Source organism: Oreochromis aureus, linkage group 1 (assembly GCF_013358895.1).
Source record: "Oreochromis aureus strain Israel breed Guangdong linkage group 1, ZZ_aureus, whole genome shotgun sequence".
Lineage (NCBI taxonomy): Eukaryota > Metazoa > Chordata > Actinopteri > Cichliformes > Cichlidae > Oreochromis > Oreochromis aureus.
The window spans coordinates 34430734-34449021 of NC_052942.1; the positions used below are offsets into that span (position 1 = coordinate 34430734).

General features: G+C 39.3%; 1 protein-coding gene across 2 annotated transcripts in view; it reads right to left on the reverse strand.

Annotated features, from left to right (window-relative positions):
* Positions 1-241: 241 nt before the first annotated feature.
* The window catches only part of LOC116325637 (AT-rich interactive domain-containing protein 3B), a 57853-nt gene continuing 39806 nt past the window's right edge, over positions 242-18288 (reverse strand). Inside the window, exons 5-9 of one of the 2 annotated variants that reach the window (XM_031746593.2) lie at positions 11056-11239; positions 8810-9069; positions 5163-5435; positions 4308-4397; positions 242-4202 (exon numbers count right to left, since the gene is read on the reverse strand). In XM_031746593.2, coding sequence (XP_031602453.1) covers positions 4000-4202; positions 4308-4397; positions 5163-5435; positions 8810-9069; positions 11056-11239 — 1010 coding nt within the window. In that variant the 3' untranslated portion in view covers positions 242-3999. Of the gene's footprint in view, positions 4203-4307; positions 4401-5162; positions 5436-8809; positions 9070-11055; positions 11240-18288 lie in introns of both variants that reach the window. The other variant, XM_039613006.1, reaches the window with a different exon arrangement.

Here is an 18288-nt window from a genome sequence, read left to right on the forward strand (position 1 = left end):
ACACTTTTGCACAAAACTGTACTTCTTGGTATTAGTATTGAAATGACTGAACCTAATATGGACTGTTTATGGAGAGAAAGTTAGCTTTACTGGACATTAACTTGAAGGATTGTAAAAATACGTTTCAATATTTAAGCTTCAAGGCAAAAATGTACAATAAGGTTGCATGTTAGTGTGCTCCTATATGGTGATCTCAGATGAGAAAGGGGGAAAGAAAGCAACTAACCAACACACAGGGACATAGGATATAAAGTAAAACTTTATCATGACATACAAGTTAAAAGCCCTGAGAACCATATCTTTATATTAACTGATATGAACAAAACTGAATGTGTGAAAACCACTTTAGAAAAGTGCTCCTCATAAATACAATCAGCACAAACCAGTTTTTACAAGCATTCATGTTTTGTCCTATTTTTTTTTTGTTTGCTTTTAATCAAAGAGAAAACTATAATATCAGTAATATCATTATTATCATGTCCATAATAATAATAACAGTACAAAAATATGCACAAACCCCACAGTTGAATTAATATACGGAGCATTGTACAAGCCAAAAACAACATAAAATTGATAAATGAGGTATTCAATAACCACTTGCATATGCACCTGTTTGTACACAGATCAGGTTAGTTTTTAAACAATTTAAAATTGAATTGACTCCAAAATCAAAAGGTTCCGCATACTTCCAACTTCACAGCTTCCTGAGTGACGAGACCTTGCCGTAATGCAGTTATTGACAACAAAAAGAAAAGAAACACCAAATCCAAAATAGCATTCTGCGAAGTGACCACAGCTTCTATCAGCATTCATCCCTCAATGCAGCTTCAACATCATATGCAACACTGAGCGCAGCTCACTGCCCTGAGGTAATGTGGTATGAAGAGGTGGAGGGGGGCACACACACTCACTCACACTCCACATGGATGCAGGTATACAGGCACAACACATTATACATAGTGCACCTATCCATACAATGAGTCAAGTGACAGGAGCCTTGAAAGACAGTGACCAGAGTGGTTGCTGGGTTGAAGAAGAAAAGTGTTGAGGAAGAAAAGTGACCCACTACTCAGTCAAAAAAACCCTTCATCCTCTGAACAAACCGGAACTGTACGAGTATATAGCCGAAAGATGTTGGATAAACCTTTATCTACTTAAATATTTCTTAAAAGTCATTTTTCACTTCCTAATTTAGCATTAAAAAAAATTCAGCAGTGGCGCCACCTGCAGTGCCTTTAATGTTATTACTATACTGCACCTGCTTGCACACACACGCAAACACACCAATGTACAAAGGCAGTGAAGCTACATCATCAAACAGTCATTGCTTAGAATAAGCACAAGAAACAGAAAGATTGGACTTGGAAAACAGAAAATATTTTAGTGGCATCCTAAATAATAAAGATTGTTACTAAAAGCAAGGTCCACCAGGAAAAGGAAAAAACAAATAAATATCAAAACTCACTTGATAACACAACAAACTGAAGGATAACTTGTGTCTAACATCTGGGGGGGGGGGTTTTATAGCCAAAGGGAAACCTGCATGGACCACATCTCACCAGCAACTAATTTTAAGGCAGTATCTATACTCCTCACCTTTTCTAAAATACAGTTATGTGTCATACAAGGTTGCGAAGGCTATACTGACAGACTGACAGCGCAGTTCTCAAAGGTTCTTAAACCCTGACCTGCGATCTGCACTGCAAAACCTGACACATAATTGCTAAAAATACAATCTAAGAAAAGCAACAAGGCTGCCCACCTCAGACCACACTAGGCGTAAAAAGGTCTAAACAGTTAATATGCCTTAAATTCAACACAAGTAAAGCTAGAAAATGTTGTTCTTTTGTGGGGTTTCAATGCTTTTAAAAATTGTTTAAAGGGAGAAAAGCATCCTACAATAACAGGTTCATCATAATCAAGCTGTGCCTGGGGTAAATTGATAAAAGAAAATGCAGGCTACTGTCGACACTGACTGTGAGGGACTGCGCAAACAGGTTAAACAAACAATTTAAATGCAATTGTTGATGAGGCCACTGTATCCGGCCTTCATTTTAAATAATGAAATCTGTTAAAAGGGTCGAATATGCCCACCTGTACAAGTCATGTAATTGGGTTTTCAGTCTTTACAGTTTTAAATGCACTTTCCACTAACTAATTGTGAAAAACCTTTTGCAGTCCAACAGAGACCCGCTTGCTATGCATTAGCATCCTGTTAGCAGGATTGTACAAAGTGTCCATAAGGACTGACTGTGCTAGTCTTTGGTATGTAGCTGTGCAATAACCAGAGGATGGAGGTGTAAAAAAAGAAACACTGGTCACGTGATTGTTCAAATGCATATCATGATTTTGCCATTGTCAGAAAAAAGATGCAATTTCAACATACACAGTCAAACTTAAGGTTGTTTTCTGTTCTTACCCCTATGGAAACACCATTGTTTTTTTTGTTTGTTTTTTTTTTTAAGAAAGAAAATCAACATGTCAATGAAAAAATAACTTGTCTGTTCCTCTCTGCTGAAAAAGCACCTCAGATATATCACTCTTCTCAGACAACCTGATGAACCTAAAAAAGGAAAAAAAAACAAAAACAAAGAAGAAGCAAGCATGAAACGCGTTCTACAAGTAAATACAGGAGAAATATATCAAGCCCGTCCCACTTCTTTGTCCCCAAAAACCACCAGCAGTGTGACAGCACGTCCATAACAGTTTCAGTTCACGTAGGATTCGGGGCGTCAAGTCTCGATGGCTTCACAGCCTTTTGAGGTATGTAGTGTCACTCTCCTTTTCAGAGAGTGTGATGAGGTATTTTTGAAACAGTCATGTAGGCTTGTGCATTCTTCACGTATTAATCCTCTTTTTTTGTGTCTCTTTAAACTGACAGTGATTCCTTGCAGTTGTCACATTGCTTTTCCTGAGAGAGACGCCCCCCCCCCAAAGCAGAGAGGCCAATGTGTGGTCAGAGATGACGATGCCACCCAACTCGACATTCAGCTCTGTGGCTGCAGCTGGAGGAAGGATGCACAAAAAAAATAAAAATAGGGGAACAACAAACTCAAATCTGGTCTGCAGGAGTTAGGAATGCCTCAGTATTACCGCTCTGGGTGAAACACAAAGCTCAGGCTCTAACGGGCCTTTTACTGTTAACCCAACTTTGTGCGCGCACGTGGAGCTGAAACTACTTAAACTTTAGCTTTGCAACCTTTCTAATGGACTTCTCAAGAGCTCAACTGAGGGCAGCTGAAAGGATGAAATGAGGTATTTAATGTGCTGATCTACAGCATCAGATCATCACCAGTTTGACGCCACAGCACGTTGAAGACACCTGAGCAGCCCCAGTTGGAGGCCCATCACTGTGAGGGGGGTGCTCTGTACACAGGTTTCCACTGGTGACAGTTACCCAACTTCCCCTGATTGCAACTAGGTCAAAAAGAATATAAAAATAAAGTTGATTCAGGTTAAATATACTACAGCTCCTGAGGTAAAGACACCACTGCAGGTTATTTGATTTGAGGTATGTAAAAGGAGAAAAACTAAAAAAAAAAAATCATTCTAAAACACAAAATCAAAAAAGACAACAAAATGGCAACAAACAAACAAAATGTTCTAAGATAAAACTTTTCAAGTTCAGTTGTGACTACACCTGTCAGTGGGTTTTGGCTGAGCTGATTGTGTTTAGCATGTCGATTAGGATTAACAAGTGTATATATGTGATGTGTGTCTGTGCATGATGTGTTTGTAGTGTTGTGTTGTGTTCCTGTGTGCGTGTGTGTGTATGTGTGTGCATGTGTTTGTGTTAGATCAAAATAAAATGCATAGCAATTTATTTTGGATACATCATTAAATTTTCAGGCTCTGTGTTCATGATTGGACAGCCAAGACAGGTTGATGAGGTATTTGTTGTGCAACAGTTTCTTTTCGGTTTCTTATTGTACTGTATATTCATGCTGGGCCTCCTGCAGGAGCAGAGGCCTGGGGAGAAGGTACAAAGGGCAGCCTGAGTTAGGGTGACCCGGTGGGGGTCGGCTCAGCCGAGCCGGGACCCTTGGAGGAGGAGGAGGATGTTGGGCTGAGGCTCTGGGCCTGAGGTGCGGAAAAACCAAAGCTTGCGCTGGTTCCAGCAGGGGAGGCTGAAACAGCAGTAGCAGCAGCAGCAGACACAGATGGCCCCGGGGCCCCACCAGACTTCTGGGCGAACAGGGTTCCTAAAGAAAAAGGAGAAACATCATTAGTTAAAAATGAACATTGATGCTTGAATCCTTCCAGAGGTTAAGCAAAATAAATTTACCTAATCCCACCCTCATACACACCTGAGTAGATTGTGCCATTGACCTCTACTGAGACAGTAATGCTGGAATTTCCATTGGTTGAGATACTCAGAGACATGTCCTGTTGCTTCTCTTCTGAAAAAAAAAACCAAAACATAAATAACAGTGAAGGGATTATTTTTGTGTATTTTCTTTCCTTAAAATTCCACCATTAATATAAAATATGTATTTGGTCAGTTTCTTGACCCTTGACAGGTTATGCTCAACTACACGACTACAGTGCATGATGACAGAATTATTTCCATGGTCAAGAAAAACAACTTAACAACATCTAACCAAGGGAACAGAACTCTCAGCTGTTCATGAAATACGTGAAATTATTCAAAATATTACAGAATAGAATGTATGCAGATTTATACAAAGTCATGCAGCAGCTTAAAACATTAACTGATGGGCTTTGGTAAACTGGTTGCAGCTGCATGCAACAGAAAACACATTTGTTTTTGGCCGTAGGGTTAGCCTGGTGGGTTTGACGAGACCAAGAAACGAGCTCAGGTTCCCCCACAGAAAGAATAAATTTAAGCAGCAAAAAGATGTTAATGTTAACGTGTTAAAGATTTTTTTTCTGTTGGCTAACGCATGTTTTGCTACCAATCCCATGTACAGCAGTAGGTTTGGCTCCATGATAGCAGCATGCTCTTTAGAGATATCCACAGACTTTGGAGAATATTGATGGATATTCACCACAAACATTCACCAAAGTTTACAGATGTCTCAAAACACACTAAAACTGCGATTCCATGATATGATACCTCTAACTTCAATAGAAAAACAAACACTGTATTTAATTTCAAGGGTTTTTTTAGACACAGTCTCAACAAACTTCTCAACACTGACCTCTGGTGGGTATAGCAGGGGCTCCCAGACGCAGGTTCATAGGCATTTGGGAAGCCATGGCCAGTAGATTATGTTGGAAAGCCTGCTGCATCAGGCGCTGCTGCTCTTCTGCCAGGCGAGCCAGCTTCCTCTCCGGCCCCTCTCCACCACCGGTCTCCAGCTTTTCTCTAAGCTGCTCCAGTGTGGCAGCTCTGGCCAAGCCAGCAACCTGCTGCTGACCCAGAGCCAGTGCCATGGAAGGTCTTGCAGCCATAATCGGTGGGGTCAGGTCATCTGGAGGAGAAATGGAAGTTTAGTCTGAATAAGTCAAAAGGAGTGATTCGTGATTCTGTGTAACTTGAAAACTGAAATGCATGAATCTGTCAAGGTGAATGTGAAAGGTCATCAGTCCTACCTAATGGGAGTTATAAAAGTAAAGCCCACACCATGATTGGACAAGTGGGTATATATACTATCCATAGTACAGTACTAAACCCAGTAACTTGAGGGGTTTTTTCTACTATACAAAAGCTGATATGAAGGACCTCAATGTTTTTGCTCAGCCAAATGATTCCAATTTTCTATTTAGGCAACATACATCAGAATGGATGTAAAAACAAAAGTGTGAGGTCCATGTGTTGGCAAAACAAAACAAAACAAAACAAAAATATATATATGGTTTCTTCCTCTCAGACAAAAGGTAAGCTGGCAACTGGAACTACAAATTGTAATGAAATTACAAATGATTATTATGTTTGGATGAAAGTTTATATGAGTGCTGTGTGAAAGAGCCTCAAATTCTGCAAGACACCAGAGTTTAGACAAGCCCCAGATGTATCTGTCAAGAAGATCCACAATTTCTAACTGAAGTAGGGAGACATCTGGTTTTAGGTTACGTGTGTCATTTCCTTTTCTGGGGCAGTGAAGATAGTATGCAAAATCTGAGTAACTGTTATACTGAAATGTCTGCAAGGGTTATTGTCTATACCAGGGGTCGGCAACCCGCGGCTCCGGAGCCGCATGCGGCTCTTTTGTCCTTATACTGCGGCTCCGGGTGGTTTGGGAAAATAAAGTATTTAGCTGAAGTGTATTTTATTTGTGTTTAGTTCTTTTTTTAACTTGTAGTTCTAAATTGGAAGATTATTGTGATTTTGAAATATAAAAATAAAACTATATTTTATTATTTCATCGCTCACAATAAGCGTCACACTCGCGGAAGCTGGTATACCCGCCGAAAGACTTTCGACCCTAGGTAGGCCAATTATGGATCTTTATGTCGGCAGCTGTTCTCCACTGTGAACTATGTTAAAAACAAAACCGCTCACGCCTCACAGATGACAGCTTACAGTCCTGCGTAAAGATGAAAGCCCTGATTTGCAGACGCTGTGCGCAGAGGTTCGGGACCAGAAGTCTTATTGCAAACATATCACGGCAGACCCAACGATGTGTCCATGAACACGCTTTTCAGCATCTCTTTAAGATAAGATAAGATAACCTTTATTAGTCCCACACGTGGGAAATTTGTTTTCCCACGTGTGGGACGTTTATTGACCACTTTTCACACACGGTTGCTGTACGCATAAAGCCGGCTGTAGCTTTTCAGCTCACAGCCCGACAACACAACAGCAGAGAGAGCACAGGCTTTAAGGCAGCGAGGCGTGATTGCGGGTGCCGCTCAGGTGCGTCCGACTCCCATGCAGCGGCACTGCAGACCACGCCCCGCCACACACATTAACAAGGTAAAATAGATATTTAGGCAGAATTTTGCAAATATCTATTTTTTTAGCGGCATAGTGCTTTTTTTTCCAATTACTTTTTAATTGAAAAAAAAAACTGTTGTGAGGGTGGCGGCTCACAACAGTTTTTGTTTGCTACATGGATCATTTTAGTTCAGCTGGGTGTCTTTCCTTTTGTTATATTTCTTTAAGAGTTCAACATGTGTTAATTACATAAATAAAATGTAATTTTCTCTGTAGCACTTCATGGATTTTATAAGCAACACACCTTAGTTGCTCTGTGGATTCTTTTAAAAAGCAGTTAAAAACTTTTCTGTTCAAACAAGCCTTTTGTTCATCTACGTGTTTTATATTCTTTACATTATTTACATTTGATCTTTTACATTGTGTATAATGTCTATTGATTGTATTGTTTATTTTAATCTTTGTGTACAGCGCTTTGTGACTGCCTGTCTGTGAAAAGCGCTTAATAAATAAACTTTACTTACTTACTTTAGTTGTTCACACAAAGCACAAAGGTAAAAAACAATATATACAGTGTTATCTTCATTTTAGATTTCAAAAAGTATTTGCGGCTCCCAGTGTTTTCTTTTGCGTGGAAACCGGGTCCAAGTGGCTCTTTGGGTGTTAAAGGTTGCAGACCCCTGATCTATACAATAAAATAAAATTAAAAAAACACGGGAAAACAACCTTAAAATAACACCACCACCTCCCAGAAACACAACATCTAAAAACCCGTGGAAAACTCAGTATAGGTTACTGATATACTTTACTAGCATATATATCTATCTCCACTTTGGAATCTTAAACAAAGTAACACTTTGTCAGAGAAATGTTTAGCTAAACAGCAGAAAAAGCAGCCTGAATGTCAGATTTTTGCAGAAGACAAGCAAAATTTGTGTCTGAAACTTTATGCTGGACTCCTTTACATTTCTTAACAAATACATTTGGCTGTGCTTTGGTTCAGATTGTAATGAAAGCAGTACAAGTACACAAAAAAAGAAACAAAGAAGAAACTGCAAGCCTTCTACATGTCTCTAAAACATTTTGATTAAACTGATCTTTAGCCATCTGATTTAATTTCTGTTGTTATAAATATGTTTTAAAGCACTGATTTCTAACAAAGTAGAACTGGTTTATGTAGTTACAGCCAATATATGAGTCAAAATCCTTTTTTAAAAAAAATTTGAAGCACAGATTCTGCTGGGGTTCACAACTGAGTCACACACCAACAAAGTTAAAGTAACTTCAGAAAAGATAGCAGCAGTGTAATGACAGTTATCAACCAGATCCCAACTATGTGGACTAAAGGCAAAGTTCACATAGTGTCCCCAACTATGTTATTAAGCCGTAGTAAAGGTGAGGGCCTCGATAGCCTGAGGCAGAACTGGTTCCACCCAGATAACTGGGTGTACTCCACACATATACAAAGACATGAACACTAAAAATGCACAAACACACAGGGACACACACAGAGGCAGACACTCGCATTCACATGGATATTTGACAAAAACAGACCACAATGCTGTGAAGTGTCAGGTTCCATATGTAGGAAAAAGTCTCTTCAAATTACTAAAACCAGTCTTTCCCGTAGCTAACGTTTTATTTTATGGTTTATCAGTTGTTTTCACAGGTGTAGTTTTTCAAAACTCCAACAGAGGGCAGCATTTCTCTACAATCTCTTTCAAGGTCTTAACAAGCAGCACCCACGCTGTACTAACCAGTATGAAGCAGTTGTAGTTTCTGATATAAACATTTACTTAGTTCATTGTGCCTTTAATTGATCCAAAGGACCTTTAGACTAACACACAGTATATACATCTGAGAGCTGCCAGATAGGCAACAGAAAGTAAACCCCACTTCTATTTATTAACCAAAGGGCATAGATCAGATTCTGGTGTTTCCTTTAACCTCAAGCTTTCAAGCACGTACCTTTCTTCAAAGAGGGTCCCGGTGAGGCCTGAAGGCCATTGATAGCTACTGAGGCCCCCGCTCCCAGACTGGAAAGGTGCATCTTTGGGGGTGAGAGGATGTGGGGAGCAGTGCTGGGAGAGGGAGAAAAGCGGAAGAGGCTGCTGCTGTAGGACGGACGGCGACCCTCGCGTCGGTTACTATCAATGGCGGCCTGAAGCTCGCCTGGAGAGCTGAGGCCTTTCCTCTCACACTCATACGGGTACAGGTATTTCATGTACCTTAAGGAAAAAGAAAAGCACAGTAACATGTGAGATCACCACAGAAAGATTTGCACGGATAATAGCAGAAATAACATTGCAATTTATAGCTACTTCAAAACATTACAGCTGATATATAATATTAAATGAGAGAATATGTTAACATGTACAACAGTGGCTTCAGGACACTTTTTATGAATATGTAAGAAGAGAAAACATCCTACTTCCAATATGTAACTGAACATGTCTCATTTTTAGCCTGTCAATAGTTTAATATTTTGGTTCTTCAAAAATTGTCCAGTGCTATTTGACTTAAGGTGGACCTATTCTGGTAATTTACTCTTACCTATTGTTGGGCTCTTCTACAGGAGACTTTACAGTTTATAATAGTCCCTATTTTCTAAAGCAAGTTGCTTTAGTTCCATTTCCCTTAACTTTAAGACGACATTTTTTTCTGACTGGCTGCAAACAAATATTTGCACAGCAAATGGGCTGGGCTTCTCTGACCACAGTTAGAGATGAGCACCTGAGATGAACATATTAACAATTTTGCCACTCACACAGAGAGCTAAGAGTAGAAAAAAAAAATAATTCAGACCTATTGACTAACGAGGATTACTTGCACATATCCTAACACACTCTGAGCATTTTTTTTTTTTTTAAATATGAGCTTCCAGCACTGTATATATGTGACAGAACATAAAAAAGCACACATGGGGACATTTAAAGGTGCAGTAAGAAGACATGTGCACTGAGAGATGCACTGTTTATCCAAATGTGTATACAGCTCAATGCATTTGTTTAGATAGTAGAGAGAACTCTGTTTGATTTCACTGCGACTTTGTGTTTTTTGTCTGTATCTTAGTTTAGAACAAAAAATAGACCACTTTGAATAAAGACCTAACCTTTCATCTCCAGCAGTGCTGTCACAATGATTCTGCCCCCTGTGTCAAATCCTTTGTGCACATTCACACATTAAAAACCTTTTGCAACTTTATTTCTCTAATGTTTGATCCTGAAAACAGACATTAGGTTGCATATTTATAAATCAAGCCGCTTCAGTAAACTGAAAGTAACCTCCTTTCTTAAATGTATGAATTTATATAGAATTGACTGTTTTAAAGCTTTGCTCAAAACATGTTCGGTGTGGTTATTATATTTGCATGACATCACAGCAGCACTGCAAGTATGCGGAGTCACAGCTTTGCAATGTTTTCCATGCCATAAATGAGCACACTATACACATTATGCGTGCTTACTGCATAATGGTGGGATAAAAGTACCACGGATCAATAAGAAGCACGAGCAGCAGCATCCATTAGACAGAGCTAGCCGACCAATGCTACACAACAGTCCAGCAACATTAAAAATACATCAAGGCTCATTAGGGATATGTACTGCTGGACAAGATAGAGAGGTGTTACCTCTGCTAAAGGGTTTCCATCCAGAGAGCGATCAGTTTTAGTCAGGGTTCGGCATTATAAGCTGTCAATCAAACCCCACCTTAGTCACTGTGAACTCTGACCAAATTCACATCAATAAATCGATGGAAATCAATCATGTGTGATGTAATGCGCTGAGGGGTTGGGGGTAAAGAGAAAAGTTGGGCCAGTGGAGAAAACAAACGTGTGTGTACAAATACGCAAGCTATTGACATTCATTCTCATACCAACACACAAATCCAAACACTTCTAACAACATGTCTACTTAGAAGCTGCATCCAGAGCGGATCCTTGCATGTGCACGCAGGAAGGCGTGTTTCCGCATGTATACTAGGAAGTAAAACTTGAGCTGTCGCAACAATTCTCTAGACAGCTAGAATGATTAAAATAAAAGACAGAGTGAGAAGGACAACTGGAAAAGATGGCTGAAATGCTCCCAAAATGAACATATTTAGTGCCCGAAGAAGCTATTGGCTTCCACACGATGAGGAAAGCTGTTGAAATTCTTTAATCCAATCCAACACCTTTAATTAGTTAGCTTTGTGTCACAATAGCAAAGACCTACTGTGTCCGCAGAGTAAAAGCAGCACTGGTGATGGAGGTAGGCAGGTTGAGTCCCTTTGTGATTTCTCTCCAGATCTTCTTATTGATAACCTCGACGAGGCCTCCCTTTTCTGTCACCAGCTTGTACAGCATGTACAGATCTAGGACCTGCTTGGCCATGATTGGGATACGATTGACTGGGGTTCCTACGGAAGACAGGAAAAGAAAACAAATATGGCTCAGTGAATTATGAACAATGTCTTACAAAGGATGTCTTTGGTTCAAAGTGCATTTATGTCTCACATGGATAAAGTTTTTTAATACTCAGACATTGAATCTTAATGCTGAGAATGGGCTTTCCAACCAAATATTGACACACAATGGAGTTCCCTCTAAAATGAAATACTTTTAAGAGCTTTTTTCACCAATAGGCTCCTTTACTCTGGTAAAAAAAAAAAAAAAAAACATAAGGCGGGTGCAAGGTGGAACAATCCTAATCAGCCGTTTCCAGTTTTTTGTTTTTAATGCAGTGAACAACCACTTTGACTGCTACGTCAATTCAAAGCAAGGCAGAGCAGCAACAATAACAGAAGCAGCAGAGAGAATCAACATACTGGCTGTGTTGCTATTTAAGCACAGTGCATGGCTAAATTTAATGACCATAAACCTTTCCTCTGCTATGTTAAAAAAATGGCAGTTGTTTCCAGTTTAATTAGTCACAGTGAGCCCAGCCAGCAGTTTTTCTTTTTCCAGGGCCACTCAGAAGTACTCGTGAACTCCTACGAGCACAACCCTTAAAGTGGTCTGTGGTTGGAACATGCAAAAAGGTGTAAATGTTAATACAATGGAAAAGGACCTGTATTTAACACTCAAATGTCTGCTGAAACATCTTGACTTGTAGAGACACTAGAGGAGAAAGTCCTGAAGAAATATCTTAATAGCAAAGACAGCAGTTAACCCCCCTACACTGTCCACAAAGAGTCAAACAAATGTGAGATGGGGGAATCATATGAGTCAATCATGTTGCTACAATGATGCAATTACACAGTTGAGTTCCATGACAGATAGAAATGTGTGTTGGCAGGCATATCTACTTGTTATAGTAGTAAAGTTTTAAAGTGTCCTCACTGTTTTTCTTTCTGGTAATCAGATCGCAAATAAACATGTGAGCGTTTGTTCAGAGCTCTGGTAGGTTGAGTGAGGCTGATTAGGCCAGCAGTCTGGATTGAGCCAGAAATAAAAGCTGTATTGTGATGAAACACTGAGCATGTGTACTATAAATATAACCTGTGCGAAAACATGTTTAAGCTCATTTTGGGCCAACAACACTAAACTTTAAGCATTTTTATCAGCCTTACATACACATACAGTTTCTATGCCTAAGTAAAAGTTATGACTCTTAATTAATTAAAACAGGAACTTTGCCTTGCTACCACAAATCTGCCTGGAGGCAAGAATGACTTTGATTTGAAGTTTTTACAGTGAAAATTGATAGAAAAGAAAAAAACTTTGGATTCTGCTTCAAAATATCACTCAGTGGTGAAGCACCCAATATCCTTTTGTGACCTCTACATATTGTTAAGGGTTGTTAGGATACTGGTCAGACATGGGTGGCAAGGGCTATTTCCTGCGAAATTTGCCTTGAAAACACATTAGCCCAGTTAAGCAATTTAGCTTGACCTGGAAAAGGGGATTCACAAACAACACAAAGCAAAGCTGCTCTAGACTTTTGATACAGATGCATTAATCTTGTCAACAGCTTATCTGCAGCGAAGCTTGCTGGGAGTGTGAGGGGAGGATACGGTGGGTGGATGAAGAGGGAGGGTAAGTGGGCGGTTCCTGTACGAAACAGAATCAAAAAGTGCAATGTGCAATAGTGTAAGCATGAGGCAGGAGGAGGGGACTGAAGGATCATGACAACCTGCTAATCCATGGGCAGCGGTTGGGGGGGGGGGGCTCATGGATAGGCTGGTATAATGAAGCTTATTTAGAGGATTGCACTGAGCAAATCCACACCCCTCTGCGTTACTGCTGCCAGGCCCAGTACAGGGGAATCGTACAGATTTGTCTTCACAGTTAATGCCAGTCAATCCGCCAGCCCCTCCACAGGCTGCTCTTAACCTGGAATTGGACTCATTAATGACTCTGTGAAATAGCAGTGTGATCAGGCCATGAAGATTAGCCCCGATTCATTTTCCTAAGTTAGCAACATGTCTTTAAGCCATGTGCAAAGGTCCTTGGTGAGCACATGGACCTTTGGAGTGGAGAGATCAAGACACCATGATGGCACTAGCAAAGCACTATGACCTTTTAGGTGTCTTTATGTTAGTGGTCAAGGAAATGTTTTACTACTACTGTATCCACTGAAAATCAATCACCTTTAACCTGTTACACAGAAGTCACTATTAACAAATCTTTCTTTAAATGGTCTTTGGAAGTACAGGCTAACTTCAGTGTTACTTTTTCATTATTCTGTGCACTAATGAAGCCTGAAGGCTTCTGGAACCTGCTGCTAAGGGTTAAGCATAGACAGTCCAGAAAGCTGGTAGGTACGATAACACATAAAAAACAGAAAACACCTAAAAGAATACCACACGCACACACACGCACACACACACAGACACAAAACAGAACACCGTACCTGTAAAATGAAGTAAATTAAAAATTCACCTTTATTCATATAAATAAATAACACAGTTGATGGATGACATCAAATGTAGTATTAATAGCTGATGGATTTTTTTGTACTTTGTTAAAGCTGCACAAAATTGTTCTGGGAAAAGGGGATCCTATCTTCAGAGTGAGCTTGTCAAGATGCTAGCTTCTTTTATAGATTATTTGAGTTCATATGGTAAGAGAGAGAAGATGAGTAGTTTAAAGGAATAAGAATTTGTTTAAGGTTTCTGTTTAAGACCAGGTGTGCATTTCCACTGGATTTAGCAAGACATTAAATTAACCATAATCCTAATGAACAAAACTCATACCTCACTTTTTCTTTTGAGGGATATACTTAGAGGGAAGTATTTTGAACCACTTAATCATTATAAGATCATGAATCACAAAAGTTAAACTATTAATGTGCCATATTTACAGCCCATTTGTTTGCACCAGACTAGCCGGACCCTAAAAGCTTCACCATAGTATTGAAGGAAGAATTAGTGAATTAGAATTGGGACATTTTTATTTTGGTTTCACAATTGTTACGCCACTATCTCTGATCATTTGATTATCAAAATAAGTAAATAAAACCCCAATTAAAATTCTGCTAAAATGAGTAGCAGAGAGAATTGATGTACTTAGGAAAGAACTGGAGTGATAATAGTGTGCATTAGTTGCTGTGGATTAGAGGGGAGTAAGGTGGAAAGAGAAACACCAAATTTAAATTTATGTTGTTGCTGTTGTTTTGTTTTTGTTTTTTTAAACAGATTTGGATAAATTGCTCATTCAGCCCAATAAATGAATGAATAAGTCTTTCTAGAATGATTTAAACCGCAAATTTTTACAATCAGTTTTGTTATCATTTTGGCATGCAGCATGTTAGCTTATTATATATAGAGATATATATTTAAAAACAACAACAAAAAGCAAAAACCAGCAAAACAGTTGGCATTAGCCAGTTCACATGTTCAAATGTACCAGTTGAAGAATGGAGAGCTTCCACTAAATTTTCCACTAACAAGCAATGACCAGCAGCGCTATGCTGCGACCATCATTCTTTGATGCAGTGCTGGACATCAATCCTACATTAAACAATTAATACAACTAAGGGGGTCAGAGATCAGCCAGGGGTTATTGATGTGTGAATTAAACTGCAGGTCAGCAGGAAGCCATGTTTTCATACCGGCCAGGCTGTGAACAATGACAGCACAACAAATGAGACAACAACACTGGCCCCATAGTGACAGGCCAGCAGCTGGTTAGGATTTTTATTCACGCCAACACTCTTGTCATCATTTCCTGTACAATAAAGTCAAAACAAGACTTTATTAATTACAAACAATTTTAGAACATAGCCCATAAAGAAGAAAACAAACACAAATAACCATTTATACACCTTCAGTGGACCAGATGTGGTTTTAGAAAACAAAAAAAGGATTAATTAGTCCATGTGTGACATCAGTCCCGTTTCACATTTTAACATTGCTTAGCCACGTGTGAAAGCAGTGGGAAAACACCTTTAATAATACTGTAATTGACCAAAAATCACATTAGCAAGGCTTGGGCAGTTAGCCAGAGACAGTTCCCTCATTTGCAAAAACCAGCATGTCACCAGCCTTTGGTGTTCAACATCTGCTCCCTTTCCAACCCTGGAGACATTTAGCTCTAACAGGCTTAATTAGACCAGGCCCAAACATCTCTTTTGATCACAGTGGCACTCTGCCTCGCATGCACTCTGCTCTGGTGGAATACCTGTTCCCACTTCAACCTCAATGCTTAATTTCCACTAGAGAAGACTAGAGACTTTAGGATTACCAACACAACCAACACAAGACCATCTCTTCCTCAAGCAGACAGCTATTGGGTGTTTCATCTCTCTGTAAAGACCTGATTTGTCCATTCGTCTGCTCTGAGTCTATCTGTAATTGGCTGCAGGCCTCACCTTCCATCATCCTTTGCCCCGGACTGATTTTCCCCCAGGGACACGGCCATCAGAAGCCTAGTGATTAATGGCACCAGAGGTCAGAGGTCGCTCTGGTGGGAAGTGCCGTGGCTGAGGGCCCCCGAACCACTACCCAACTCTTTCTTCCAACTTCCACCAAGTACACAAGAGCCACAGGGCTAGCCTTCAAACGACTAGACTTCAGATGATAACGGATGCAGATTATAAGGACAAAAATGCAAGAGGAATGTATTCGTGGAACAATATTTTGAAGAGTAAAAACAAATCATTATTCTTATATTTTATAACTAAGATGCTTTAACGATTCAAGTGCTTTAAACTATGAAATATAAACTCCTCATCTAACAAACAATGTGAATAAATCACACGGATGCCCACTCACAATAACACAGTATCATATGTAATAAAGAAAACAGTATCTAAAAATCATTTCAGAGGCTTGTGATCACTTCATAAGGAAATATGACAGAAATAAACCAGATAAATTAAAAAGAAAAAAGAACACATTTTGCCCTTTTGGTGTATTATATTTATTGATTAGAGAGAGAATAAAATGTATGACTTTGTATCTAAATGACCAAAAAAAAAGGAACAAGTTCATTTTATCTGACCTCTGACCTATTTTTAGCAGAAAACAGCTGTTCACATTAAAGGGTCTGTATAATAAATCAGTTGGGTGCCCCTGACGCCAGTAGTGGTAAATTAAATATTGCTGACTTCACTTGATGGGCATTTCTTTAAATAATTAAGTGACAGCCTGACAGCCTGACAGCCTTACAGCGGACAACACACAGGAAATGAATTTTTTACTGAATGAACATTGACTGGTGTGAGGTTTCACTGTCATCTACAGTGAAGAAAGACAGGAAAATAGCAGGGACAGGATTAAACACCACATCACATCATCTCATGGTTTTTGGTTTCTTTACCTCTTCTGATCAATTTAGAAATTCCTCACAGGGATGATTAGATTTTTTTTATTTATTTTTTTTTTTATATGAGCTAAGTATCTTGAAAGTCCCTTTTGGAGGGAAGAAAGGAAGGATGGAAGGAAGGAGAAAAGGAAGGGGGAGGTGTGGTAGCTAGCCAGCTGGAGAAAGACTGGATTACTGGATTCTTACTGCAGTAAGAAAGGTGTCAGCCAGCACAAACAGCCCCTGGCCTTGTGGCAGCGTCTGAGCCCTTTTAGAGTGCCGCTGACCAAGACCTTTCTCCTCTTCCTCCTCGCTACCTCAAACACCACGTCTACACAGCAGATCAGACTAAACCAAATTTATCTCTTATTTCTTTTAACTTATGTTTCCTCATTTCAATTTAAGCACATTCACTGTTACTTAAACAATAATACCAGAATATTTAGGACTATAAATCAGATTACTATTCCCTTGAGACTGCACTGGTCTTACTGATGATGTTTTATACTCTGAAGTGCTGAGATGAAGTATTTATGAATCCCTGATGTGCTGCTTCAGATGTTTTCTGTGCATGTATATTAGATACTACTCTCAACAGAAAAAAAAAAAATCTTTGTTCCCATCCATCTTGAAGGAATTTTGTCTGATGACATTGCATTTATAAACAGAAAAATATGTTTTCATTTTTAGAGAATACCAACACAGACCAGCCCAAACCCTTCATTAACCTGGGGCAGGGAGACACTGACAAGGGAGATAAGTGTCTGGGCTCCACATGCTGGGAGTTTACTTTATGTAGGCAGCCCCTGGCTGTTTAGTTTATGTTCATACTCCGGGCCAGAATATTGTCAGGACCCTGGTGTTCACTGGGGCATGTTTGTTTTATTTTTAATGCACGGTCAGGGACATAAAAGGTAAAAAAGCCTTGAGTGCATGGAATTTGCTATCTTTAGTCCAGACAGAGCCAACCCTCGCATGAAGGACCAATTCATATCAAGTGTTAAGATATGTAGTGCCCTCCACCTAAGGGAAGTTAAATGTAACATTACACTATAGATGCATTGCTATTCTAAGCATGAAGCTAAAGCTGCAGCTGGCAGAGTCACATAAAGAGAGAGACAGTCATCTAATAAAGTCTATATAATATAAGTCAGTCAATATACTCCTACATCTCTGGCTGCAGAGGTTTCATTACTTTTATGTCAATAAAATGCAATTAATGTGAGCTGACAGGTAGACAAAGGAAAAAAAAGAAAAGACAGGAAAAGCCAAGAAATGACTTATCTTCTGTCAACTGTATTTGACCACTGATGTGATAAGGAACACAAAAACCAAGAAAAACAAAGGCTTTCTATTGCTCTGTGAGCTTGAAGTCAAAATAAAGGACGCCACGTCGAATGAATTACACTGGAACTAGTTAAGCCACATTCATCCATCTGCAGAGATAATGTGCGACGACATTATCAAGTCCAGCCGCTGCATGATGTCACTATACTAACAACAGCACAGTAAAGAGATTAACCAATGTAAGGACCACATAAGGCACCATTTGGAAGTAATGTTAAGTCATTGGCGCAGTAACTGAGAAATATATAACATCAGCTCACAAACATACACAAATAATAGCTTTTTCTCATATGAGAAATTTAATATGTCCCTTTGTTGATGAAAAATTAAATAAAAGGTTAATAAATTCCTTTTTTTTTTTAAAAAAAAATTC